Source organism: Dermacentor albipictus, chromosome 2, assembly GCF_038994185.2.
Source record: "Dermacentor albipictus isolate Rhodes 1998 colony chromosome 2, USDA_Dalb.pri_finalv2, whole genome shotgun sequence".
Taxonomy (NCBI): domain Eukaryota; kingdom Metazoa; phylum Arthropoda; class Arachnida; order Ixodida; family Ixodidae; genus Dermacentor; species Dermacentor albipictus.
This window is the reverse complement of record NC_091822.1, coordinates 64,441,031-64,468,409: the sequence shown is the minus strand read 5'-3', so window position 1 is coordinate 64,468,409 and position 27,379 is coordinate 64,441,031. Positions and strand designations below refer to the sequence as shown.

At 45.1% G+C, this 27,379-nt stretch overlaps 1 protein-coding gene across 2 annotated transcripts in view; it reads left to right on the top strand.

The window, feature by feature from the left end:
• Positions 1 to 27,379, top strand: part of clu (clustered mitochondria protein homolog) — a 101,912-nt gene that overhangs the window by 38,824 nt on the left and 35,709 nt on the right. For both annotated transcript variants that reach the window (XM_065433657.2, XM_065433656.2), the window contains exons 11-21: positions 2,772 to 2,889; positions 7,999 to 8,196; positions 8,318 to 8,358; positions 8,479 to 8,533; positions 9,427 to 9,505; positions 15,376 to 15,481; positions 16,936 to 17,029; positions 18,381 to 18,525; positions 21,938 to 22,000; positions 23,236 to 23,294; positions 27,201 to 27,278. In XM_065433657.2, the coding sequence (XP_065289729.1) occupies positions 2,772 to 2,889; positions 7,999 to 8,196; positions 8,318 to 8,358; positions 8,479 to 8,533; positions 9,427 to 9,505; positions 15,376 to 15,481; positions 16,936 to 17,029; positions 18,381 to 18,525; positions 21,938 to 22,000; positions 23,236 to 23,294; positions 27,201 to 27,278 (1,036 nt within the window). The remainder of the gene's footprint in view (positions 1 to 2,771; positions 2,890 to 7,998; positions 8,197 to 8,317; positions 8,359 to 8,478; positions 8,534 to 9,426; positions 9,506 to 15,375; positions 15,482 to 16,935; positions 17,030 to 18,380; positions 18,526 to 21,937; positions 22,001 to 23,235; positions 23,295 to 27,200; positions 27,279 to 27,379) is intronic.

The window sequence follows — 27,379 nt, the reverse complement described above, 5'->3', positions numbered from 1 at the left end:
AACGAAGAAATTTGGTAACCTCACTTGTACATGGCACCGAATCTACTCGCCAAGTTTAAAACTTGTGCGAAGCTTCTGCAGAAGTTGTGATCTTATTAGTAAAGTGATGGCAGTCGTGTAACATGCTTGCTTTTCACAGCCACATTCATCTCTTGATTGTCTCACTGTCATTGAGTCTGCCAGCAGTGTCCTAAACTATGCATTGGGACTTAAAATTACCCTGAAACGATTTTAACGATATTGTACAAACGTACTGAGTCATTAGGGTAGGTCCTTCTGATCGTCATTTGATGCATCTAAGCGCTCCTCCTAAAGTGTAATTTATTATAAGGCTTTAAAAATATACATCGCTACCGATCGCAGCACTCCACTCGGCTGAGTTTTCAGCCTCCCCTGACCAGATGACGCAAGGTGACCATATGACACCAGTAAGGCGAGCTATCTGATTCGCTGCCCAGGGCGCATCATCGATAATTTTTCCTACCTTATGACAAACGAATGTGGTTCGTAATAGTTGGAATGTTAGTTAATTTGTTTCTGTAAAAAAATGATGTAATAAACAGAATTCACATGGGCAATTCATCACTACGCTCGGGACTTCCAGTACAAGCAAGCGTCGTCTTCTTGTGTTACAATGTGCTCCGTGTTGACAAGAGCTCCGCGCTCGGTGTTGGTTTCAATCTTTCTTTTCCCGAGCACCATGGTTCGCCCTTGTTATGTTGTGGGCTGCAGCTGTAGCGACTTGCAATATGTCAAGCTACGACATTGTGTCCTACTGCAAGGCAGCAGACGAGTGGAGTGGCTGCAATGCATCGGACTGTCGGTAGCCTATGGGCAGCAGGATTTGTGCGTTTGCAGCCATCACTTTACGCCGGAGGATCACTACCACAATGGTGTTTCGCATGTCTGGCATTCGGCTAAACGCAAGCACAAGCGGACTGGGCATGGGAGTTTACGGTATCTCAGTAGCTCTATTAATATGAGACGTTTCACACAAACTGTGGTGCAAGTTATTTACTGTGGCTGTAACCTACACGTCTACAAAATTTGTCCGGACTATTTCAGGGACCCTTTAAGATACGTACGACTCATTGAGTACCGCTTTTGTTTGCAGCCAGATAATCAGTTGAAGTGTTTCTAATAGAGGTGTGTAAATACTCAAATATCACCAAATCGAACATCTGCTATTTGATTTTTCGTATATTTGATGTAGAGATCCATGCAGTGCCCACAGGTCACGTGCATCGCAAAGCACCTTTTGCTCGATGTTGCCCAAATGAGCATTTCACTTTATTTTCGGTGCAAAAGGAGTGCCGAGCACACCTCGGGTAGGCCGCTCTGGCTGACGTCAGCTCGATGCAAGGATCACACACACACAGCACCAAAATGCTGCAATTTGTAGAACGGTGCCATGTCGGCCAGATCCTTCTGTCGGTACACGGTTAGTCCGTTTTGCCAGGATCGATTGAAATTATAACGCTGTTCGGATAGAGAAAACGGGGGGCAGCGAAAGCAGCGCATATTTCATAAAGTGGGAAAAGTTTGTCACTGGCATCGATGCCAGTGATGAATTTTCCTTGCAGTCGCACGGCCTCGTCGGCACTGCCTTATCGGGTGTTGGCGACTAGCGTTATAGTTCGGTGCTGAGTCACTGCAGATCACACAAATGCGAAGCCGCACAAACATGCACAATGATTCGACAATGTCTCCAAGCGCAATGCCTCCTTTACTAGATGCCTGCTGCATCACTTGCTTTTCCATTGTAGCAGTGTTTCCCTTAGTACTTCATAACTTCCGTGAGGCGGTGCTCGTTGCCTTTTCAACTTGTTGAAGCGGCAGCTGAATGCTAGCGAGCATTCCCATGCGCCTCCAAGACGGTAACAGATGCCATGGTAACCTAGGAGGCTGCAGCATATGATCTAGGTTGCGGGCATGCGCCATTAGCGGTGCTCGCCGCCTTTTCATGGAGACGAGAAAAGGCTGAGGGCACGGAACCAGGTTTATCGGGCCACGCAGCAGACATCTATAGTAAAGGAGATGTTGTTGAGAGAGACTTGCTCTGTGGACACATTGCATGTAGAATGGATTCCGCACCAAGACGATAGTGCTTACCGAAAAAAAAAGAAAGTAAAAAGCGTCTTCTGGGGCATTTTGTCAGTCCAAGAAAAAGTGGGCGTGGCCTTCGAGACCGTAGAATAGCACTCTCTCTAGCGTGCGCTTCCCATTCTTAGAGGCTACAAAGCGAGCAGCTCGAACGCCAAGCCTGGCCAAGCCAATGGAATGTCCAACATGGTGGCCTTCAAGATTGGGTAGATCGGGCTGGGGGTGGCTACTGTTCTTGATTGCGGGCACCTCGCGGCTTTTCTTGTTTACATGGGATCTATCAGGCTGAAAACATATACAATCACAGATTGGTGGTCTACTGCACATTGGTGTCGGAAGATATTGTTTCCGAGAAATATATGAACCGGCAAAAAATGAGCGTAACTGTATGGGGTCATTTTTTGTGTTCTCGCTCATGAACATTAGGGCTGGGAAATACTGCATAATAGGAACATATCAATCAGGTTACCTATACCATATTTAAGGCCACTAAAGTAGCTCGCTGTTCAGATGAGCAACACGGTGGTGAGGAAAGTCACACCGATAGGTTTAGCTGTCTGAATTCCCAAACGCACACCTAGTCAGCGGTGGCATGCATTGCACTATCTCTGTACAGTGTCAATGCGGTGCGTACAAAGAATGACATTCCCAAACTTCTTTCCTTGCAGGATGCAGATGTTCATCTGGAATAATATCTTCTTTAGCTTGGGCTTTGATGTGCGAGACCACTACAAGGAATTGGGTGGTGATGCAGCAGCTTTTGTGGCACCCTGCAATGATTTGCAAGTAAGTTGTGGAAATCTGTGAGGTTTGCAGCGATGTATGCTGTAAGATGTCGATGTTACAAGCTTCTCGGGATGGCGCAATAATTCGTACCACCTGAAAACTTTTTAAAACATCTGGAAATTAAGGGGGACTTAGCAGTGAAGTGGTCCACTTGCTCACACTTTGCGAGTTCTAAACTTTTTCGTACCACAATCCTTCCTTTATCTCGTGACAAAATATGTGTAAGCAGTATGCAGCAGAATTTGAGAAAATTACACTTTTTTTGGGGTGTTTGCTTCGAAATCTGGAAGAAACACGAGTTTTGGGAGGTGCTATGCACTGCTGATTCATTGAGCACAGCTTTCCGTTGGTGCGGCACCACAATCTTTGTATCACTGTAAACACGAGAAAATGGAAATTCAGACAGATGCTGCACTGTATTCCTCCATGCAGAAATAAAAGCAACAAAAGTGAGTGCGAAAATGGAAAACTAGTCACGATTCGTTAACTGCAATCATGTGACGCGCAAGGAGCACTCCTATTGGCTGACGCAAATTTGAGTCGGCGTGCTTGTTTCGCACACATTTTGGCAGCAGCAAGCTGCGCACTTCGCTTGTTTCAAGGTCAACATTTCATGATTTGCCGGATTATTTTGAGTTACTTTCATTGATGCATCTTAGCTGCTGCTTAAGGGTGATAAGGACATGATTTGTGCAAGATAACGAAATCTGTTTACTTTTATTTGTGGTGGTAAAGCTGCAAGCTGCTTCCAAGCTACGTCGAGAAGCCAGATTACAGGAGACGTGAGAGCCATGCAGTGAAAACAACATCGGGGGATGTGTAACAGTCAAGCCTCCCCGCAAGGTTGCCCTGGCAACAGGAACGTGACCGCCGCATCGACCGGCCACCCTGCTGGCCTGACAATGTGTGCCAGTGCCATGTCAATGGGCCAAGGCCTCCTCATTGGCTGTGCCAGGGATTGCTTGGCAGCTTGTTTATATCGTTTGAACCTGCAAGAAAAGCTGTTTGTAACATTAGAAATCAGGCACATTGTAAGCTAATAGAATTTGGCCAGAACTCTTGAAAAATTATTATTGCCCCAAAATTTGTATCGGGCATAATTGTATCACCGAAATTCTATTGTACTTGTATTCATTGTTGAATGCTTAAATTTGAAAATACTGCATGCAAGTGCATATAATTTAGTAATGAAACTTGAAAGGGTCTTAAGTCAAGATCGTTAGTATGCATCCATGGTAGCAAAACACAAAGACAGGACGAGCCCTGTCCTATGTTCTTGTGTCCTGTCTAAGTAATGAAATTTAAAGTTAGTAGGGCCAGCAGAAATGCTCTCTTTTTTAAACGAATTTTTATGACTCGCCAAACTACTGAGGCTTTGGGCCGTGACGTGGCTTGGAAACAAGTGTTCCCACATAAGCCTACTCTGAAGTAGGTCTGTCAACCATGGATGGCTTTGTGTTGCTATTGCATCTGCAAAAGTTGTTTCATTTTATTGTGAAGCAACACTAAAGAGAAAAATAAATGCAGTTGTATTAGTAAGAGATGTTTCTACAATAGAAAGAAAGAAAAACTGGCGAGGAGTCTTGACAAACAATAAAAGATGCAAAAACAAAAGATGGCATAGCACCGCCTACTTAATGTTTCTGCACCAGCCTGCCATGACATCACAATTTTGACGGCATCTGCCTGATAAAACTTTTATCTCCAAAGGTGTACTGCATTGTCTTCTAAAGCAATGAAAGATTGAACTCGGCAAGTTTAAATCAGTTTTTCAGCGCAACAACAGCCCAAACAGGAGAAAAATAACTTCAATATCGTCACACTGACGTAAACAGGCTGGGGTTCTGGCGTGACATTCAAGAAAATGTAAATTTGACGTGTGTTTACTTTGCTTATGAACAACTTATTACAGTGAAATCAGTGGAAATAGAGTTCTGGGAGAATACCTTATTGGTCTAAACAGGCACGTACCCAGGGGGGGGCCCGGGGGGGCCCAGGCCCCCCCCGAAATCAAGTGGCATACCCCCCCTCCCCACCCACGCCACCACTTCTCACACATGCCTAAAGCACCGCCAGATTAATGTTGAGACTTGGCAGCTGTTCATCGGTCAGCCTTATGCTGCCTTTTTCACTCCTTTTAGATGGCGGTAGTTATGAGCATCTCTTGTAATGTGAAGGACAGTTTTCTCATAGATTCCGCACCCGCGGGATTACATCGAGATGCGCTTAGTTGTCACCATCTATTCAACCGTCACGCGCATAGCTGTTGCTTTTGTTAGTTCAACCTTCTTTGTTTAGGCTGATCCTGGGACCAGGAGAGGGATGCGGCTGTTACTCAGCTGGTCTGTACTCTCATGGAACGAGTTGCGGCCGGAGAAAACAACAATTGCGATTAACTTTTCCCTTTGCTTCATTATTTCCTTGAGTTACGGCTCGCCGCGACGCTGGCAGATGCCCGATACAGGTGATATGGGTTAGATAAGGTGGAAAATAAAATGATGTGAAAGAGCGTCCATCATGAAACCCTGCAATAACCCTTAAACCCATAAGCAACATGACTGTCGCCAGTTACCTCGTCTGTTTTTCCTTAATTGTATAGCACTTTTCGTGCAAAATTGGAAACCGGAAACAAAAATCGCAAGGAGTTGAGAAATTAAGCGATCTACTAAGGAAAGAGCCAACGTAACAACCAAACTGCAAGCAAAAACGAATAATAAAAATGTTAACCGTTGTTTATGAGAATATTTATGGATCAACATCTTTTTATTTAAAAAGGAAGTAGAGAAAACACCGCCGGAAGTGGAGAATAATTACTTGCTTTGAATGACGCTTCTACAGTTATCGGTCGAACCGCCTCACGTAGCCACTTCTCTGCTGTGCTTATGTGGGTGTTTTTCTAACCTTTCTCGGTGAGCGCAGTACGTCTAGAATCGCAGAGCCCTGCGCTCTATGGGGTTGTATGGGACTGGCGGCCGCACAGTGTTACGCAATTCGCGGAACTGTCAAAACTGATCCACAAGGCGAAAATAAGTGATATTCGAAACTATAACATGTGAAAGACTGAAGAAACCGTAAAAAAATGAACGCAGCCTGAAATCAGTAAAAAAGAAACCTGGCATTGGACAAACCATGATGTATGCACTAAAAGATAAGAGGGATAATATCATAAGCAATCTCGAAGATACAGTAAAAGCAGCGGAAAAATTCTAAGCTGACCTGCATACAGTACCCAGAGGAGTCACGATACCTCACTTAGAAACAGTAATGAACAGGATACAGAAACTCTCCTATAACTAGCGATGAGGTCAGAAGGGCGCTGCAAGACATGAAACGATGAAGAGCGGGAGGAGAAGGTGGAATAACAGTCCATTTAATCAAAGTTGGAGGAGACATAATGCTTGGAAAACTGGCGGCTCTTTATACGAAGTGTATATCGACTGCAAGGGTCCCAGAAAACTGGAAGAATGCAGACATTATACTAATCCACAAAAAAGGAGACGTTAAAGAATTGAAAAATTATAGGACCATTAGCTTGCTCCCAATATTATATAAGATATTTACCAAAATAATCTCCAATAGAATAAGGGCAGCACTGGATTTTGTCAACCAAGGGAACAGGCTGACTTCAGGAAGAGATACCTTACAATGGATCACATCCATGTCATCAATCAGGTTATCGCGAAATCTGCAGAGTACAATAAGCCTCTCTATGTGCCTTATATAGATTACGAAAATGCATTTGATTCAGTAGAGATACCAGCAGTCTAGAGGCACTACGTAATCAAGGACTACAGAACGCTTACGTGAAAAGCTAGAAAAATATTGCTACATGCGTATGGTATTTGTTTGTTTGAACGAGGTGCGTGGGCGCCATTACTCCAGAAAAGAGGAGGAAGAACGAACTGGGCTCGCGCTGTGAATCTAACCGCTCAGCACTGCAACCGTTGTAGTAAATATAACCTGTAAATAGTTTCTCGTCTTACTGGCTCCTCCTTCGCGTAAGAATATATACAGAGGTTCTACAGCTACCCTAATTCTACACAAGAAAAGCAGGGAGACACCTATAGGGAAATGGGTCAGACAGGGAGACACAATTTCTCCAAAGTTATTCACTGCGTGCTTAGAAGAATTCAAGCTATTAAACTGAGAAGTCTTAGGAGTAAAGATCGACGGCAAATATCTCAGCAACCTTCGGTTTGCCGATGACATTGTTCTATTCAACAACAATGCAGACGAGCTACAACAAATGATTAGAGACCTTAACAGAGAGAGTGTAAGAGTGGGGTTGAATATTAATATGCAGACGATGACGATAATGATAAATAGCCGGGCAAAAGAACAAGAGATCAGGATCGCCAGTCGGCCACTAGAGACTGTGAAGGAGTACGTTTACCTAGGTCAATTAATCACAGGGAACCCTGATCATGAGAAGGAAATTCACAGAAGAATAAAAATAGGTTGGATCGCATACGGCAGACATTGCCAGCTCCTGACTGGAAGCTTATACCATTACTATTGAAAAGTAAGGTGTGCAATCAGTGCATTTTGCCAGTGCTGACATATGGGGCAGAGACTTGAGAATGAGTTAAGGACCGCGCAAAGAGCGATCGAACGAAGATTGCTAGGCATAACGTTAAGAGAGAGAAAGAGAGCGGTTTGGATCAGAGAGCGAACGAGTATAGACGATATTCTAATTGACATCAAGAGGACAAAATGTAGCTGGGCAGGTCATGTAATGCGCCGGTTAGATAACCGTTGGACCATTAGGGTTACAGAATGGGTACCAAGAGAAGGAAAGTGGAGTGGAGCGATGAAATTAGGAAATTCGCGGGCGCTAGTTGAAATCGGTTGGCGCAGGACAGGGGTAAATGGAGATCGCAGGGAGAGGCCTTCGTCCTGCAGTGGACATAAAACATGATGATGATGATGATGATGGAGGTTGTGGGCCCCCCCCCGAAAAAAAATCCTGGGTACGTGCCTGGGTCTAAACTAATTTAGTGCATTTCTCCTGCGTCCCTTTAATGTGTTCACCGTTAGCTTCCCATCAAGCAGCTTTATGTTCTGGTGTTGACGTCCTGTGCCCTTCCAATTACTTGGCCACCGGTGCAGGGCGTGCGAGCGTATGCGGCCGTGGACGTAGACGGCCTGTGCACGCTAGGCACGGTGGTGGTGGACTACCGGGGCTACCGGGTCACGGCGCAGTCCATCATCCCTGGCATCCTCGAGCGCGAGCAGGACCAGTCGGTCGTCTATGGTTCAGTCGACTTCGGCAAGACAGTCGTCACGCATCCCGACTACCTCGAGCTGGTTTGTTTCTCTTCCCATTCTGCGTAAACTGTTTACCGCATTCAGTAATCTCCTCGGTTTCATGATTATTTGAATGAATTTGCGAGTTTCCAAGCCTGAAATGTGTGCGCTCTTATTGCAGTTGAAGAAGGCTGGAAATGCACTGAAGATACTACCTCACAGGTGAGCTCGGTCGTACTTCATAAACAAGGTCTTTCTCCGGTGTGCTTGGTTGTACACTGCGTGGTATTGTGGGTGAAAAATGATTTGCTGAAAATTGTTTGCCATCTCTCTTGTGTGCAGTGTGATAAACGAGAAGAGCGAAGAAGTAGAGCTGTGCTCGTCTGTTGAGTGCAAGGTGAGTGGCCCCTTTTAACTTTGGATGCTGCTAAAAGTGACCTCCTGCCAACATTACAAGCTCTCTTCCCTCTGGCACTTTTACAATGGTGAATGAAGTACAATGAAAAACTGAGGTTTTGAATTCTCTTTTGAATTTTGGTACAATCTGGTGCTAATAATTGCATAAGTGGACGTGATGAAACAAGTCCAGCTTCTGTGTGCTTTTCTGTGAAATGGGCTGTAATCCTTGATGTGCCTACCTTCTTACTATCTGTACTGGTACAACTTGGAAGGTTCAAGAGCTTAGCTTCATGTAGCTAGCTTTTATGATTATTTCCAGCCTAGCCTTCTTGTTGCCGTTTCCTGTGGAGAAGCAGACCTTCTGTGCGTCCTGCTGTAGGGCAGTCGAAGGCGAATGAGGCAGACGCATCTTGCAAAGATAATGTTTTTTAACTAGGGGTGTGCAAATATTTTAATATACAAATGTGAATGAATAATGAATAGTCTATTCAATGTGCAAATGAGATCTACTATTTCGTAGCAACAGACAGAATGGCTCACATCATGGCCACTTTTGGAGCCCTTTTGTCTGTATCACCGAGGCTTTGTGGGTGTTTTTTGTTAGTAAAGGTAGCTGAGGTCAGTACCCCTGCTGTTCTGTTGACTTTTCATCGAGTTCAGTTCAAGATCTAAAAGGATAGGGTACAATCATTTTTAAAAATTTTATTTTTATACCAAAAAGTACACCACCACCTCTTTTATTAGTGTGATTATTTCTATGTATGCTGTAAGCACTTGAGAGGAAAAAATTCCTTTTTTAAAATACGCTGAAAATGTCTGAAAGCTTCAGATGTTCAGGTTTCAGCTAGCTCAGCTTCCTGCATGGAGTGCGATCTTTTTTCCTCGTTGCAGGGCATTACGGGCAATGACAACAGGCACTACATTTTAGACCTGTTGCGGACATTCCCTCCCGATGTCAACTACCTCATTTGTGAGTGGCCCTGTTTTATGCTATTTACACATGACGTTTTGCGCATGACACAGTCACCCAACAATTTGCGGTTTTCCACAAGAAATTGTAGCAGAGGGTCTATTATGACTATACACATGTAAAAACTGGGCAGTAAAAGCACATTTCTGTCCAAAATAGGAGCTAGAACTCGCCAGCTCTAAGCCCCGCCCTCCAGCGCCCACCACCATATTGCCAAGCCATGTGCGACGTCGTGAGCTGCATGCAACCGAACCATCGTCTGCTACAAAATCAGCTACCACGGCATGTGAGGTCGGAGTGTAGCTGCCATTTGTTGCCGAATTTGCTCCTGATATCGCGTGCAATATCTTCTACAAAGCCAACTTCGCAGTGAAGCAAGCGACGAATCTTTGAGCAGCAAAAGCAGCGATGGCGCTATGTATTTTGACTTCAACCTTATCGCCACCAGCTCAATGATGAAACAAGTTGCCGCGCCCATATCTTGGAGGCCATGGACTAAGATAGTGTGGTAAACGTGGGCAATGTAAGACGGTGACATTGGTGTTGCGCGAAACGCTGCTGATGCCTTTCCGCACTGTTGACGTTTCATGCGCGCAGCACTGCTTAGCCACCCGTTCACGGAAGACAAAGCCTGGTGCTACTTCACACAATTCAAATTACCGTATTTACTCGCATAATGATCGCACTTTTTTGTCAGGAAAAATTGACGCAAATTCAGGGGTGCGATCATTACGCGGGTTAAATTTCCCACGGAAAAAAAAAACATTTTTTTCGTCCCGCGTTTGCTGCGGGATGCGGGTGCGGGACACCAAAACAAAAATGGCGGCCGGCGGAGCAAGCCGAACGCGCCGAATGCGATCTTTTTTTTTCTTCTCGTGAGTACATGACATGCATTGAAACAGTTTCTTCCCTGTCAGTGATGAATAATATCGTTAATATCGGCAAGTTTGCGGCAATAACGTAGCCATGTCCACTTTGAGGGGACAGAAACAGATGGGCGCGCTTAGCTGCCAGTGACAGAAACCCATAGGCAGGTTGCGAACGTAGTTCCCGCGCCTACTAGGGCGCCCCTCGCGGCGGCGAGCGCGGAACCGGCAGGATACGACCGGCCCGCTTGCGTTCGGAAAGCCTGTATGTGCACTGTTTCGCGCGTAGCTGTTGCCTTTTCTGAGCAATGCCGAAGTGCAACCCGAGCTGTTGAGTAGTGGGCTGCAACAGCACGTACACCAACTCACGAGGAACAAAGTTTTACATGTTGCCAAGCCGACTGTATGAAGCAGAACGGCGTCAACACTGGATAGCGCTCGTCCGACGGCATAAGCTGTTTTATGTTCTGGCGTTATGCCAACTGCATTATTACGCTGAATTCTTTGCTTTTACAGCAATGATGGCAGCAACGCGACACCTGCAGTCAGTGGCGTAGCTAGGTCGTCTGGCACCCGGGGCCCATAGGTCATCTGTCCCCCCCTCCCCCGGGTTTATTCGAGGAAGGCGAGGATATCAACAATTTCTGTGTGTCTCCAGACGTATATGACACGCTCCCCCCCCCCACTGGCCCCTTGCACCCGGGGCCCACGTCCCCCCCCCCCCCCCCCCGTTGCTACAGCACTGCCTGCAGTGCGTACCAGGATATGCAGCAAACAAAGTAGTTTGTTCCCACACTGCACCGCAGTAAAGCTGTGGGACTCTTTCCCAATCCTGTCCCATTCAAACAGCGCTAGGGCTTGCCGAGAGATTTGAGGAGGGGTTGCAGCCGGCTGAGCTGGCATGCACCCTTCTGCGCCCAGCATATCAACGAAGGGGCAGTTGAGATCGCCAAAATTTTTGACAACGTGGTTTATTGGAACCTCCTTTGCACGCACTGAAAAATCGCAAGATAAAAGTATCGCACTTCCAGTAACTTGGGCGAAAATATTTTCCCAGCGTAGTCTAACACAACTGGTAAGTTCATCCCCTTTTTTGTGTTTGGGGAGAGCAACGTTAGAATACCTCTGGTAGGTCTTGGGAGTCGTTCGTACGCCCCACGTTCTTGGATGAGATGTTTTGGATTCGTATTTGCCGTCCTGTATGTACAAGAAAACTACCGCGGCGTCCTTGCACTTCCCTGCGATGCCAGCACGGCAATCGCAGCTCCCCGCTAGGATTTGTCTGCTGTCGCCGATCTTCAAGAATCAAGGTCGCCTGTAATTTCACACGTCCACACCGTAGATAACAAAGTAACTTACGCTGAGCTTCACGCATCTCGCTGGTGCATTATTTTTCGTTCGCGGAATAAACCTAGCAGTCACTTCCGATCAGCGCGAGTTCAACACTTCCCTCACGTCGTAGACGTGCCCCACTTCAAATAGACGACTTCCTTTCTCTAAATTCTTTTCACGAAAATAGCTATGAAGATCTTGTAATTACCGAAACCCGGTTCAAATTAATATAGGCACGCTGTTTCGCGCCATCGCTACCGTTTGACAGGACGCCAAACACGCAGCGCGGGCTGCTGACGCCGCGAGTAATCCTACCACATTCGCGCAACTATTCGTCAGATGGCGCTGGGGTCGGAAAGACGGCGCCGCCTAGCACTTGCAACGTGCCCACGGCCGGCGTGCTGCGGAAACTGCGGCACCTGTTCTCACTACTATCCTAACACGGCACGTTTCCGCTAAGGGTGGGCGAATATCTTAGCTGTGTTACAAGCGTTGGCGTATGAACAGGGTACACTTTTAACGTATCAGTGTAAACGTGGCTACTATCATTGCCGCGCGCGATTTGTTGCGTGCTCACGAGTGCAGATGAAAAGAATCGAAAGGCGCCTTTTTTGTTTTTGTTGACTACAACCATTATAAAGCCTACCCATAATAAAGGCAAGTTTGGTTGTGCGGAAAGTGATGAAAGTAATGAAATGAGGCATCTACTTAAGCATGTTTGGTGCGTGCATACGAGTCGTTCGCGTAGCATTCGACAGATGGTAAGCGCGATCATTATTAGCTAGACTTGGCACACGACATATCGCTGCGACAAGTTCAGGGTGCGATCATTATACGGGAAATAAAAAAAATCGAATTTTGACGACAAAATTCAGGGGTGCGATCATTACGCGAGTGCGATCATTATGCAAGTAAATATGGTATTACGCGCATATATTGTTTGCTAGCACGCATTCCATGCATGCATATCTCTTGGATTCCCTTTGCAGTTGCGAGCGGCATATGTAAACAAATGCCCGCATACATGTGTCTGCGGGGCAAGGATTGCGCAATGTACACTTTTGCTGACCCTTTACTTAAACTTACTTTATTGCACCCGATATCGGTAAACAATATAGCAAGGCTAGTGTTTGGCCAGGGCACTGCCTGACAGATGGGTCGGTGTGCAAACACGGTCGGCATCGCGTCTGGTCGCAGCCTCAGCATTTTCACGAGTATCCCAAGCTCGGCGAGCAATCGCAAATCATCGTAGCTGTCTGGCGCGAAGTGTTTCGAGAACGGAAGAAAAGTGTCGGATGAGCGCCAGTCCTTGCTGCCTGCATTTGTCTCCCAAGCCTTATGCTTGACGGGCTCCTTGGAGAGCCTGAAGTACAATACGGAGCACTCCTTGCTCCGTTCACTTGGCCAACCCGCAGCGTGCTACGTAGGCGTTGTGGTGGCATTGGTACAGCCGCTGCAAGTTGAACAATCCAATAGCAAGCTGAACAAAGCAAAAGTTTCCTGCATGGATGAACCGCTGAAACATCTGTTCTTCGCCGGAATATACATGCTCGCTTGGCAAGCATGCAGCTTGTGACGTCAAGGCTCGTGAGCATGCCAGTGTTGCTCGACTGTTATACTACTGTTCGAGCGTAATATAAAAAATTCGATCACAATTTACCTGCTGCCTCAAATGTGCTAAAATTTTGCCAATGTGTTCTTGAATGCACAAAAATTACCTCACACAATACAGATTATGATCAAAAATTAGTTGTCGTGCCCCCTTTAAGAGAAAAAAAGAAAATTACGGGGCATATTGACAACTAATTATTAAAACAGGAACACACTACCTGTTGCATAAGTCACTGCATCACACCCCGCCTTTTCTTGCAATTCTTGCAAGTCCTTTCTCTGCCCTTTTGTTTTGATTGCACACAGCGAGAAATTTATTGTATTTTAGTAAAGTACATAGTTCGGCCAGTTGCTGAATACCTGGCAATGTTTGTGTCTCTGTTGGTTCTTTCCTTTTGACAGGAACCTTTGACAAACATTGACAGCTGAAAGTTAATGTGTGCCTGCTTGTTTCTCTAGCCCTTCTTTGGCATCCTAGTATCGGTATTTCAAATCAACAGGGAGCTATCGTATATTATCACATATAAGTCAACTCTGAATATGACTACTGCTTTCCTGGAAGGAGAGGTGCCTCCAAAGAGAAGTTGACAAATTTATCTGTCGTGACGTAGTTGAAGCTGCCACTCGTCGCTTCGTGCTGCTAAATACTGGGCTTCATTAGCTTGTCGCCGCTCCTAGTGACAAAGTGGCCAGCTGTTAATGCCATTGCCAGTGACCTCTTGAATGCTAGCCAGTGCCAACAGTGTCTAAATGGAGCACTTCATAACCACCTCACAAATCATGGTCGACAGGGTGGCTACGCCATGAAACCATGCAGCTCACTAATCGACTCAAGAGTCAACTTTAAGCCAAAGCTGAAGCTGAAACTGAGCACAGATGTGAAGCCAGTTCCACATGTGTGCCGCTATGCATACCACCAACAAATAGTCGACTTGTAAATTGGCTCCAGTATGAGTTGGCACCTCAAATTTGGGACACTAATTTTAGAAGAAAGACGGGTCAACCTATACTCGGCACCATATGGTAGTTGCTTCTAGAGAGTGACAACTGGTTTAGGATTGTCATTCGATTTCTTTTCAGGCCTACATCTGCATAATTACTCTCGCTACAAATGGTATCGTTTTACTGAAGTGTGGAAAAGGTATTCTGATAGAGGCACAGAGAAACCCTAGCAGCGGCGGTAGCTTTTTTGTTAGAGCAAATTGCAGCACGGCAGCTTTTGCACAGGTTCCCTATTCATAATTGCACGATTGCACATGCCAGTGGTTTCAACGACATATCACATTGTACGATGACTGTATTAAACCCCGACCACACGTACGCTTACGGACACGCACAAGCTCACGTTAACGCGCCCACGCATGCGCACATGGTGGGGCATGGCTCATATGCGTCGAAACTCGGCGTAATCTTGGGGCACAGCTCCTCTCTGTTATTGTGCACTTGGGTTGCCTCGCGTCGGCGGGCCTGGCTACGCAGCTGCGGCACGGAACATTCAACCCTCATTGAAGCAGGTTTATATCATGCAAGAAAGTGCTTCTTCTTTCCTTTTTGCGTTGATCTAACAGCTATAAAAACATAACATTTACGTTTATAGATATTGAAGCATATTGAAACACTGTCAATAACAAAGTATGAAGCGGCGCCTGCTAAGGCATCTGTGAGTGAGTCCAGTAAGCGCGCGCTGTCATGCGCCTTTGTGGACGCAAACCTCCATTACTCGCAAGGCACGACAAGCACTAGGCGCGGACGCGAGCTTGTGCACGTCCGCAAGTGTACGTGTGGTCTCGGCTTTACATTGTTCACCATAGCCACTTGTCACAGGTCTAAAGCATAACAGAAGTACATTGAAGTTATGAAAGGTTAACAAATGGTCTCTGAACTATTGAGCTGATCAGAGAGCTCTGCTTAGTACATATAATCTTGGAGGGAAATGCATCAGGTTTCACAATTAAGGAAATTACAGCTCTGATTTTTGGAAGTGCAGGTTCGATGGCATCTCCGTTTGGTAGCAAAGCATTCTTGACATGTCGAGATTTACCTCCGTTTCTTTCGTTGCAGTGGACGGTGTGGAATTGTGCAAGGAGTCCCGAGCAGCAGGCTTCCCACGGGAACACAAGCACAAGCTGTGTTGCCTCCGACAGGAGCTGATTGACGCCTTTGTTGAGTGAGTGTCCCAGCAGGCATCTCGTTCAGAGCACAGTCTGAATATAACACGAGTCTCGCAAACTGAGCATGTTAGCACAAAAATATACAGCATCAACAGTGCTCTTCATATTCAGCTGGCTCAGCTGGCGGTGCGCTTGTGCACGGCCTAACAGCGCTTTGCCCATTCATTGCATAGCACAGCATTGTGCTCGATGTTAAAAATATTAACCGTTTGAGTGACCATTTTTTTCGCCATATGTGACTGCCCAGGGTCAATTTTTTTTTTTTATTGCAGATTCCAATTCTTCTTAGGGACTTATTTCGAAAAAAATTCACCATAATTTTTCTAGGGTGACTGTAAAGTGAGAAAAAAATATTTTGCATTGGTATATATGTACTCTTCACTCATGAATAACAACAATAAAAAAGAAAATAAACTTATAAGAATTGAAAATTTGATGCATTGTTGTAGTTCAAGGCTTTGAAAATGCGCACACGAGAATATTTCACAAGATTCAAATGTTCCTACTCTTACACTAATACGTACATCCATAGCATAATCGAACTGCGTAGGTGCGCACACTCAAGAAAACTGTGTGGTTGTGTGCCAGTCAAAAAAGCAAAACGTGTGACAAACTTCCGGTGATCTTCATCTTATCGCCAACCAGAGGTAATTAGTTTTCGCAGATCTCCCCCCAAAAAAAAGCAACGGAAACGCATGCATGGCAGCATCCTTCCTGTACGCACCCCCTTGAGCACTAAACAAGCAAGAAACAAGTGGTCGCCCTTTGAGTGATTAGTAACGAGATAGCCATCAGTTTCACAAGCGCGAGAAGCCGAAACCACCCACGGAAGAAAACTCAAACTGCCGCCCGCCCACGTGCACGCCAATGCGTGAGCAGTGTTATATAGACGCGCCGGAGCGAACTAGCACTAAAACAAACCATGCAACGAAAACGGAGAGAGAGGAGGTGTGCGAAAAAAATTCCCTGTATTCCCACATAGTGGCAGCACACAACAGAAAATAAAGTTTGAAAATTGGGGCGCTTTTTAAGCATACAGACGGTGCCGTGAATATACGGCATTGACCATTTTGGGCTTCGTTCGCGGCGTCGTATATTTACTTCATTGACCCCCAAAGGGTTAATCAATTACCGCAGCTCGTGTTGTAGTGAGGCATTTTAGTTTAGCCAGCACTGTCGGCACTACACATAAAAGGGGCTATGCGCAGCACAAGTTCTGCACATATTCATTGTCACCGACTCTTTTTGAGTACACCGAGTCTCGTCTCTTCCATTTATTTCTAGACGCCCTCTGGCCATCATTCATTTGTCTTGAATTGTTCATGTTGTTCACCTTGGCAGCATGATTTCACTCCTTTCATTCATGCTCGTTTCTTGAGATCAGGACAGGTCGGCACCCAAATCGTCAAACTGTGTTGGTGTTTATTCCGTGTGGCAATGTTTTCCGCAGGGCTCGCTACGTGCTGTTCATGAAGCTTGCTGCCTTCCACCTGCGAAGCCTAGAGAAAAAACAGCTGGCCAAGGACGGCGAGGAGGCGAAGAAGGTGAGTTGACCAGCATGTGAACTGACCAGCATGTGAGCTCGTCTTGCTTCAGTACCACATGAATAGATTGTCACTGCTTGAGGGAAAGGAAACAGCCTGGTATAGTATGAAGCACCACGATTTGGAACAACTGTTGGAACACTGTGCGTGGGGTGCCATAAGAATCGGTGACACTTATTCCAGCTGTGGGAGCCTTGTAGTTCACGTTGCTGGTGTTGTAGTCTGGGCTGCCAGGTATGGCATAATTTGCATGCTGTTTGCTGTACCACTGTCGCGCTTTTCACGTTCCTGTTGCTAGCCTTTCCTTTTTTTTTTTTTCAGACGCTCTTTTTCAATGAAAACTTGTTCCTAGGTGCTTACTGTAATTTTTTCTAGCCTTCTCCTCGCAGTGTTTTTGAGACTACACACTTACCAAAGTCTGCACTGTTTGAAGTTGACCTTGTTCACCAAGAATAATTGTCATAAATCTTGCGTGCATCTCCTTTAACCCCCAATCCCGAGCTGTATTCGTCATGGGAGGTTGTACTAATACAGTAAAACCTCGTCGTCATCCATCACGACGACGTGTAAGCGCTAGAAGCTATGGGAGCAGGAAACAAGTCATGGCTACTGTGTTTTGACATTGCCATTAGTGGCGACTGCAATGCAGGAGGCATCCCTGCTTTGCAATTTCGCTATCTGTGGTCTGCATGCACAATTTGCCAATTCCACGCTTGTACGCTCCGAACAATGAAGTGAATACTACTACGCACTAACTGTTTTGCATGTGTTGGGCAGTCGGCCAATACATTAGGTTCAATGACGACAGGGCGAAGGATTCATTGCGACTGTATTTATACTGGAAAAACTTATTAACCAGGTACATGGTAACCAGGTTTTACTGTTACTAATAACGAGTTGCACTCGTCAGCCAGATGTGCTGCTCCCACTGCCAAAAACGAGTTCGAGTTACAGTCAGCATTGAGGGAAAGCTGCTCTCAAGAGCAGCTTTCCTTTCTTAAAAAATTTTGTGTTATTTCTAGCCAGTAGCCAATCAAATGACATGTTTTCAGAATCGGTATGCATAAAGAAATAGACTGCACAAAAAAATTTAGGAAATTTGGGATGTTTTTCCAGAATTATTGCGAGGGTTAAAGGGTTAAAGCTGCACTCCCAGTACTTTCAGGTCACGAATGGCATGCACATATCAGCATGTGACCATGCTGATATGTGCACGGTATGATATGTTTACACGTGACCCTGAGACCATGTGCAAACTTATTTTCATATACTTTTATTTTGGTCCTTTTTTTTCCCCCGTTGGCATTTAATCATTTAATAATCACTCTCTCAATAACTTCACGTGTTTTAGGAGGACTCCAAGGAAGGGTCACCAGAGAAGGACACCGAAAACAAAGAAAAGTCAGAGCCACCTCTGATGCCCGGGGAGATCAGGAAGTCAGCAGAGCGGATAACAAACGGAGACAGTCCTGGCACCAACGGCACGCTGCCCGATGGTACACACCTACCGCTGGCTCGTTCCAGCCACTTACAATGCAGGCCAATGCAGGCCTACACGCCTTGTGTTTTAACTCTTCTTGTGCTCTGTGTCGGCGCCAGTTTAATATGGAAGCGAGTAATATATATATTTTTAACTCATTATCATGCATTGCCTGTGTGAGGATGTTCAGATACGCAAGACAAAGTCGGTCACTGAAATATGGTAACCGAAATTGATGGACAGTGGAAGCCCAAGCACAGATTCTGTGTGAAAGCTTTAGGTCCGGGCTTTTTTTGTTTGCGAGCTGTTAATGTGTTCAGAAGTCTGTCAGGTTCAGCATAATGTTGACGTTATAAAGTGAAATAAGAGGGACAGAGACATTAGTCGTCGTGCGACTGTCTACAATGATTAATATGTGCTGCACTGGATCCGTGGCATTCTGCAGCTGAGTGAAAGTTTGAGGGTTCATTTCTCATCCATAGTGGGTGCATTTCGACATGGGTGAATGGCAAGAACACTTGTGTACTACTTAATTTAATAGGGGAGAGGGGGGGGGAACATGGGTTTTGGAAAAAAACAAAACATTTTTGTTAGTGACTCTAGACCAATGAAATTTTCGGGAAATATTTAACCTTGCGTGCTGATTACAAATATAGAATTACTTTTCAAGTGAATCCACAAAAGAGCTAACAATTGTTAGTGTGTTATAAATTTGGGATGTACAACTTGCAGAAAACGTATTGAACCAAAAAAGCTCAACTTAAGAGCAGGTATATTCCCAAGTGTTCAACGAGTACAAGTTTGCACATTTGATCTATGTATGTATCTGTGCTTTAACTGAAGTTACGAAATTGTAAAGTTGCAGCTTTGCACGTGTGAATTTTTAGTCTCAATTTTTACTAGATTTCAGTATGTTGCAGCGTCCTAAAGCATTATATTACAATTTTTGTGCACTCTCTGGCTCTCTAGTATTGAGGCAAAAAGGGAATTGACAGGATTGAATGGGTAGCAGGTGCATGGGGCTGCTCCTAAAATGTTAGACTTGCAAAAATTATAATTTGAAAAAAAAATGCAAAGAATCTTAAAAAGCGCAAAAATACCCATCTCATGCTGCAAAACCAGGTAGCGTTCTTCTGAAGTGGCATTGAAGGCCCATTTTTGGCAGGAAAGCAAGCTGGAAAGATGTTCTTTCGAACAAGATCAAGGTGGCTTGGCTATGATGGAGTGTTTTAGAATGGCGAACGGCATAAAATTGGTCATTTCAGCACTTTCGTGGACAGAACTGAGCATTTCATAGGGCAGGTACAGTGTTTTCTTCCTCAACTCAGTTTTTTGACAGGACGTGCACCCTAATATAAGGATTTGCAAAATAACAGAAATGATTTTTTTTTCTTTCTCCAAGACCCATGATGCCCTCTGAAGAGGAAGCTTCAGCTCAGACGCAACTTCAATGCGGCCTATTCAAATACAGTGAAGCCTCATTAAACCGTAGTTGGCCGGAGCTCGGAAAAAGTACATGCTAAACGGTAGTACTGTTTAACCAAAATAGCATGAGATCACCCACTTACCTGTCGAAAACGGAACACTGAACTCGGAGAGAGAGTGCGATGAAAGAGGTAAAAAACATGCAGTATTTATTCACTTCATGCTACAAAAGTATTATTTTAGTTTGATGCCGCGGCAGCCTAGCATGATGACAGCAGCTCAAACTCAACAGCTCAACAAAAGCTGCGTGCCAGCTTTTCAGCCAGCCCCTCTTCACGGCAGATTCTTCGTTGGTGTTACGTATTCTCCGTGCACGCGCGCGGTAGCGCTGGAGAAGTCGCGGGGCTGCTTTTTCATTGCGGGGTGCTGTTCTCGCGACGATTGCATTCATGAGGCTGACGTAACGCACAGCTTCTGCCACTGCCGCGCCTGAATAGCCCGCGCTGTCGCTTTCCATCTCGTCCTCATCACTGTTGCTAGCCGACATCTTTTCGCAGTCGCAGCAGCGCTGCCGCGCAACTTCTTCGCATTCCAAATGCCACACACCGCAGTCAACAGCAGATACCTGTCGCATGCCAGTGCCGACTTCTTCGTGTCACGTTCGATAGCACGAATAATGTTTAATTTTTCTTCTATGCTGAGCATTCGGCGTCTTTTTATCTGAGCTTCATTCAGCATGACACGAGTCCTCACTTGCGCGACACCACAATGCTCTCTGGCACGCCACTGAAATAACGTTCATGTTGTGGCTTCACGCGCAAACGCACAGGGCGCTTGGAGGCCATTGTTCCGATCTCTACGGCTAGTTGTTCTGCGGGGCCGCCCGATGGAGACAACGCACTGCCATGTTTGCGCATCGAAAAGTGGAAACACTACGTGCTAACCGATACGTACGCAGTAAGCTGCTACGGTTTGTGCGGATACAAAACACATTATGTTCAATGGCCGCTGAGTCGGGGATCTGACTTTACTACTTTTAAAGCGAAACTACTGTTTAAGTGGGTACAGTTTAACGAGGTTTCACTGTACATGTAAAACGCAAAAACTCTTTTCTAAGATAACCCCGGGAACGATCTTAATGAATTTGTTGCATTTGAGAGAGAAAGTTAAATTCTAGTGACTGTTGCAAGCGTAATTTCGATTTAGGGCCTGAATTTTATGAGAAGGATTTTCAAAAATATGCGAAAAATATAGACGCACAAATATTATAAATAAATAGCTCTGCATCAAAAACACATATCGCGGTTCTGTAAACGGCATCCATTAGATCATTCAAAGCGGACAAATTCGATATATCAATTTATATCTTACATGAATTTGTTACGTTGTGTACAAGGGTTCTGCAAAAGCTGTATTTACATATTACTAAATTTTTTTATATTCATGTGTGACTTACCAATTTTGTCTGCATTAGATGTACTATCAGATGCAATTCATAGAATTGTGATATCGCTTTTCCTTGCTGAGTTACGGAGCTGTAAATTTGAGTTTTGTTTTCTGAAAATTTTCTGATTTTTGCCAATTTTTAATAAAAAATTGATGATCTAAACCAAAAATTCAATACCACCAGTCACTAGATTTTAAGTTTTTCTTTTAAATGCAACAAACCTTGTCAAATTTGGTGCAGTGGTTGTCGAAAAAAAAAACAAATTCTCCTTTTAGATCTATTTAGATAGGAGCACCCGAGCTAAAGCTTCCTCTTAAGTGCACGTTAAAGGAACCCAGGTAGTCAAAGGTTTGTACGGAGCGCTCCAGTACTGCATTTCTTGTAACCCACTATGTAGTTTTAGGCAATTATGCATCCACTTATACATACCATGAATTAAGGAAAGGTATTTAGTATTTTGTGGCACCTCAGAATGAAGCCTGAAATGTTTCTTAGTTTGGTGCAATCCATTTTGTTTACTCATTCTCGGCTGCATGTTTCTTTCTTGCCTGTGCAGCCGAAAGTCAGAAAGATGTGATCATCAAGGCAGCTCGGGGTGTTGGGTCCCTGAAGGATACAGGTGAGATCCTCGCATTGATATCTCTTCGCAAAACATGCGTACCTGCCACAGTGAATCGGTGACTGTGTCATTCTGTTGCTGAGCACAAGATCAGGGGTTTTATTGCAGGCTACAGTGGATGCATTGTAGTGGCTGCTTAAAAAACCCCAGGTGGTCATAAATGAACCAAAACTCCTCATTTGACCCTTGGTGCCCTCGCCTTCTTTACTGTAGCTGCTGAACATTGTGCCGATTCTACTTGAATTTTGTTTGCGGATTTGGTTGCAAATGTTGGATTAGGGTAGTGTACGTACACATGCTTGAATGTACAGGAGGAGTTGAGTTCCCACAATTCAAGGCTTTCGAGAGAGCTTTCTATGTTGGAGCGCAAGATAAGAACCTAAACCATGAAATATTCAACAGGCAGGGTACCGTATCTACACGATTCTAATGCACACCCTATTTTCCCGGGTTTGAAGTATGAAAATAAAGGTGCACCTGAACGTTGTGCCCGCGACCTAAAAAGTACAAATATAGCGTGCTCCCCCCCCCCCTCCCTCCACCTTCGCGATCAGAAAAAAACGAGATATGCAGAATTTTTCAAGAAAAAAGGGCCTTTCATAATGAAAGCTGCACATTGTCATTGCCATTTGCACTTCACTGGCCACAGATACCAAGCACCTAGGGGCAGTATTCTCAAGCAATGGCCCTTTTAGAGACATTACTATCAGTTTCACAGGGTTTTGCACAACTCTTAACATTGGACTTGTCGAAGTACTGTGCGACCAACAGCATTACTGGCACTTTGCGCAGTGCGAGAAACGCTGGCGGCCGGTAATGCATTCAGTGGCGAGTCACGGGGAAATCCTGCAGAAGGGGTAGATGGAAAACGCTGCTCCAGATAGTAGTTGAGTACAAAGTGAACCTGCAGTAACCTTCAGGAAAACGCTCGCTGTCGCCGTCCTGTGTCTGATGGCTCTGATAGTAGGCTTTTGCCAATGCTACCAACGTGGTTCTCATTTCATATCCAATTGTAATGCACAGGTAATTATGTGACCCATTTTCTTACAAAAAATGTGCATGTGTAGATTTGGGTAAATACGGCGCCAATAGATGTGTTGTTAGATTGTGTGCTTTTTATACAATTGAGTTAGTAACTAATGAATGACAGAAACAAAGGCACTTGTCGTTTCTTGGGGCCAGCATGTTCGGTACTTCATATTGGAGACTGATCAGCCTCTTACTGTGTCTTGCAGAGTTTGACATCCGGTTCAATCCTGATGTGTTCTCTCCTGGAGTGAAGCACGCTGGTGATGTAAGTGATTGTGTTTAGTTTGTTGATCTCGCCTTTTAGAGCGCAACTCTTAATGGCCCGTTTCTGCGGTGAGCGGCGGCGGCGGCATAACCGAGCGAACGAGCGCAACAGTGAAAGATGAAAGAGTGAACGTGGGGCAGCAAATGAAAGACGCGAGGCGCGGCAAATGAAAGACGCGAGGCGCGAACAGTGGAGACCGATGAGAGCGGACCCTTCAGTGACGTGTGTGCCGGCAACTGGTTTCATGCATACTTGTATCTAGTCTCAGCTGGGACGCTCATTTCGTACTGTCATCTGCTCGCGTCAGCTCTCGCTCGTGCTTGTTTGGTTTGCTTGGTTTTGTGACATTCGTGCTTGTTTTGTAATCTGATTGTATGCATGACACGAATGGTTTAGTGCTTTCTGGAAGCCAAGTGGCAGCAGCAATCACACTGTAACCTTTGACGAGTCATGTATAAACGTCGGCGCGCTTGATCTGCAGATCAGATTTTCAACGATCATCGATTCTGCTACATGTCTCACTTTGTATATCGCGAAATGAAAACATGTGTAGAGAAGTGCTCAAATTTCACATTAGACAGTATCGTAATTGTCTGTGAATTTTTTCTTCTTTTGGTTCACATGCATTGTTTTACCTTAAAACGACCCAAGCTTTGCCCACATTTGCACAGAGCTGCACGCAAGGGTATTTGTACACTCATACACAGCACTTCGGCAGCATTCATTTACAAAGTCATTGCATGCAAGGTAGTTCGTCTTAAATAAAAAGTGCACAGGCAGCCCGCCAGCAGCTCTTAAGTTCGTTGTCATATGATTGCGTTGTGCCCTTGAAGCGTGGACGTGTTCAAGGGCCCCAGAATGCTATTGCAAAGTGTTAGCGCACATCAGTGCCTACGATTGTTTTGCAGCTTGCAACGCTGATAGTGCTTCTTTGTGAATACAGTTAAACCTCGATATAGCGAAGTCGGTAAAATATGCAATTTGCTTCGTTATTGTATCTAAATATATTATTGTGCTGAAATTCAACCTTTTATGCAAATAAGTAAATGTTGCCTATAGATTTTTCTTGCACTTAAGGGGTCACAAAGTTTTACAATTTATCGGGCATCAGAAAGGCAAATTTTAGTGAGCCAATAATTCATTTTGTTGAATTTGAGAATCAACAACAAAAAATATGGTTTCATGCCATGGCCACGAAATCATTGCTTCGGCTACAAAGCAAAGCCGGCCATGCCCTCATGTCTGCTCCCTCCCCCTTCGCCCCGCCCCCCCTCGAGCTGATAGGGTTTCTTACAGTGGGACGACGCTATCATTAAAAGCACTTGCAGCGGGAAGCAAAAGCTTCATCTGCTTCGTCTCTGAAGATCGAGATTATGCAACCTCCTGTACTAAAAGTGCAGGAAGGCAACTCACATCATGATGCCTCACCATCTTGGCATGCCCACTCTTTGCACACGCTGCAGATTACCTCTAAAACGGGGTGCATGGGCTGTGTATGTGCGCAGCCATGCTAGATAATGAGACGAACGACCCCCTCCTCCCCCTCCCACTTTTCCCCCTTTGTTCGCATGAGAAGGCACTCGTCATGCCACCTCCCTTCTCAGCTCGCATCCAAATCATAGAGCGTGTGAGGTGCGATAGGATTTTATCGCACGTGGGCTTTACATGGAACATGACACTGCTTCGCTTTGCCTCTTGGCCGCATGATGTGAGGTAAGAGAGGGGTGTTTTGCAGCCGCTTATAATTCAACCGTTTGACCATCTGCGTTCGCAGAAGTTTCTTTTATTGTCTCGGTATTCCTTCCTGGCGGCATTAAAATTTTGTTACATTGAAATTGTGTATAAACACGCCTCATTACATTGAGGTTCTAAAATACATGGTGTTCTATGAGCACAAAGTTATAAAAATGGTCAACTTTGTTATATCGAGAATTTCGTTATATTGAGGTTCGTTATATGAGGTATAACTGTATTTTATTGGACTTCCTGACAACTGCAGTGCTGCATGAAAATTGTGCTGATTGCATCAGATGCAGCCAGCTTTTTGACGAAACATAATTAGTGGCATTTGTCTTTACCACTTGCGATGAGCAATTTCCACTCGCCCCACCTGCTTTTGCACAAGTTGAGTCATCTTGAGTAGTGCCTTTACTGGTCTCCATCTTGTAGTGGTGACATGCTGATGGAGGCAGGTTTCAAGATGCAAAAGAATACAAGAAAAAAAATACACTAACTGGGAAAACATATGACACGAAGTTCAAATTTTGGACCGACTGAACATAGTTGACACCTACATAATGTGAAGCGTTGCGAGACACCAACGCATGCCAAGCTGCTGGGGCCCAGGACGCGCGTTGTTGTTTTTGCAGCTTCGCCACGCTTACATTTGCACTCCTCGAATTCGGCCTGGGTCAGCAGCTTCTTCGAGCAGAGCATTTTGGCTGGAAGTTCTGACGTGCCCACTCACCGCGAATCGTTGCGGCGCAAGATGGGGATGCACGAGTATGGCAGGGAAGCTGCTGCATCGGGCAGCTACTGTTATCGATCGTTCACGGCTCACGCCTTTTCTTGTTTACGTGAGATCTAGTGATTGGAAAATGTGTAATTAAATCATAGTTTGGCAACGTACTGAACATTGGTGCCGAAAGGTAGTGTTTTCCTGGGACGTACTGACCAGTAAAAAAAAATTCAGATGTAATTGTATTGAGTTACTGTATTTACTCGATTCGAATGTGTCCTCGATTGTAATGCACACCCGTTTTCTACGACCAAAAAAAAAAGAAAAAAGCGCTCTCAATTGTAACGTGCACCTGTTCCCGTGACCTAAAAAAAGAAAAGTCCTTTAGAGTACCGCGCTCCTTATTATTTCGTTCAGAAATACAACTTTCTCTCATTTGAAAAAAAAAAAAAACAGAGTTACTCACAATACAGTAAAGTTGCGATAAATAAAAAAGTCTCAGTTTTGCCCGAAAGGCAAAGCACCTATTATGATAGCAAATTAGTAGACAGCTTTACGAAAAGTAAGGATAGTAGTTTTATCGGCCGCATAAATTTTGAAACGTTCACTTACTAGCTAAATTAACAAGCATTGTGTCAAGCGCGCACAAGTAAACATGAACACATCTCGCTGATTGACCATGGAAACTCTTTATCGAAACGCTAGAGTGAGGAAGTGCAGTAGCAGGTGCGAGGGAATTGACTGTTGTGCGGCCTCTGGCTTCAACGCGAACTAAGCAACGAGAACACAGCGCAGTGCACCTAGATGCGTAGACCGTTGTCTTTGTCGCAGATCGCTTTCAAGATAGGGGCCGTGCGGCCGCGCCATACGTAGCAGCAGCGGGTGTAGAATGCCTCTCTTGTTTGCGCCAGTCCCGCACGCAAGTTTCAGGAACTCCGAACGTTCGTGATGCGGCCCGATTTCCATCCGTCTTTGCACACATCACAGCTTTCCTTTTAATTGCGGCATTGTGATGAACTCGGCATGTCTTTGCATTCGGCACTTCCATGCTGACAGAGCGAACGCAGGAAACGGGAAGACTGACGGTGCACTAACTTAAGCCAAAGGAAGCATTGCCTAAGCACACATACTACAGCACATGGAGGAAGCTACGTAAGCTAGGCTCGAAGCGCGTACGAGGTGGCCATTTTGAAATGCAGATGGCGATATGGTAACGCAGATTTAGGGACGTACTTGAATCTAACATGCACGCAATTTTTTTACCGGTTTTATCGGGGAAAAAGTGCGTGTTAGATTCAAGTAAATGCGGTATTTTTTGTGTTCTGAATTGCGGATGTTGGTGTCGGATCCCAAGCTTTCCACCGCAGTATTCCTCTTACCCTGCTGAACAGCTTTAGGATGCTGAGCTCAATAAAATTGTTCTTCTCTGTCTTTTTCTTTCTTTGCAGGAAGAACAACTGAAGAGGCAGCGGCGTCTAGTCATTGAGGCAGCAGACTTTTTGGTCGCTGACCAACTACCCGCTTTTGTAAGTGCCAAAGAAAATGTTTTGTATCGTCGGGCATCGTACATTGCGTAACTGTTCGCTGACCAAATTCTAGTTCTTGTGAGTGCTCAGGGAATTATTTC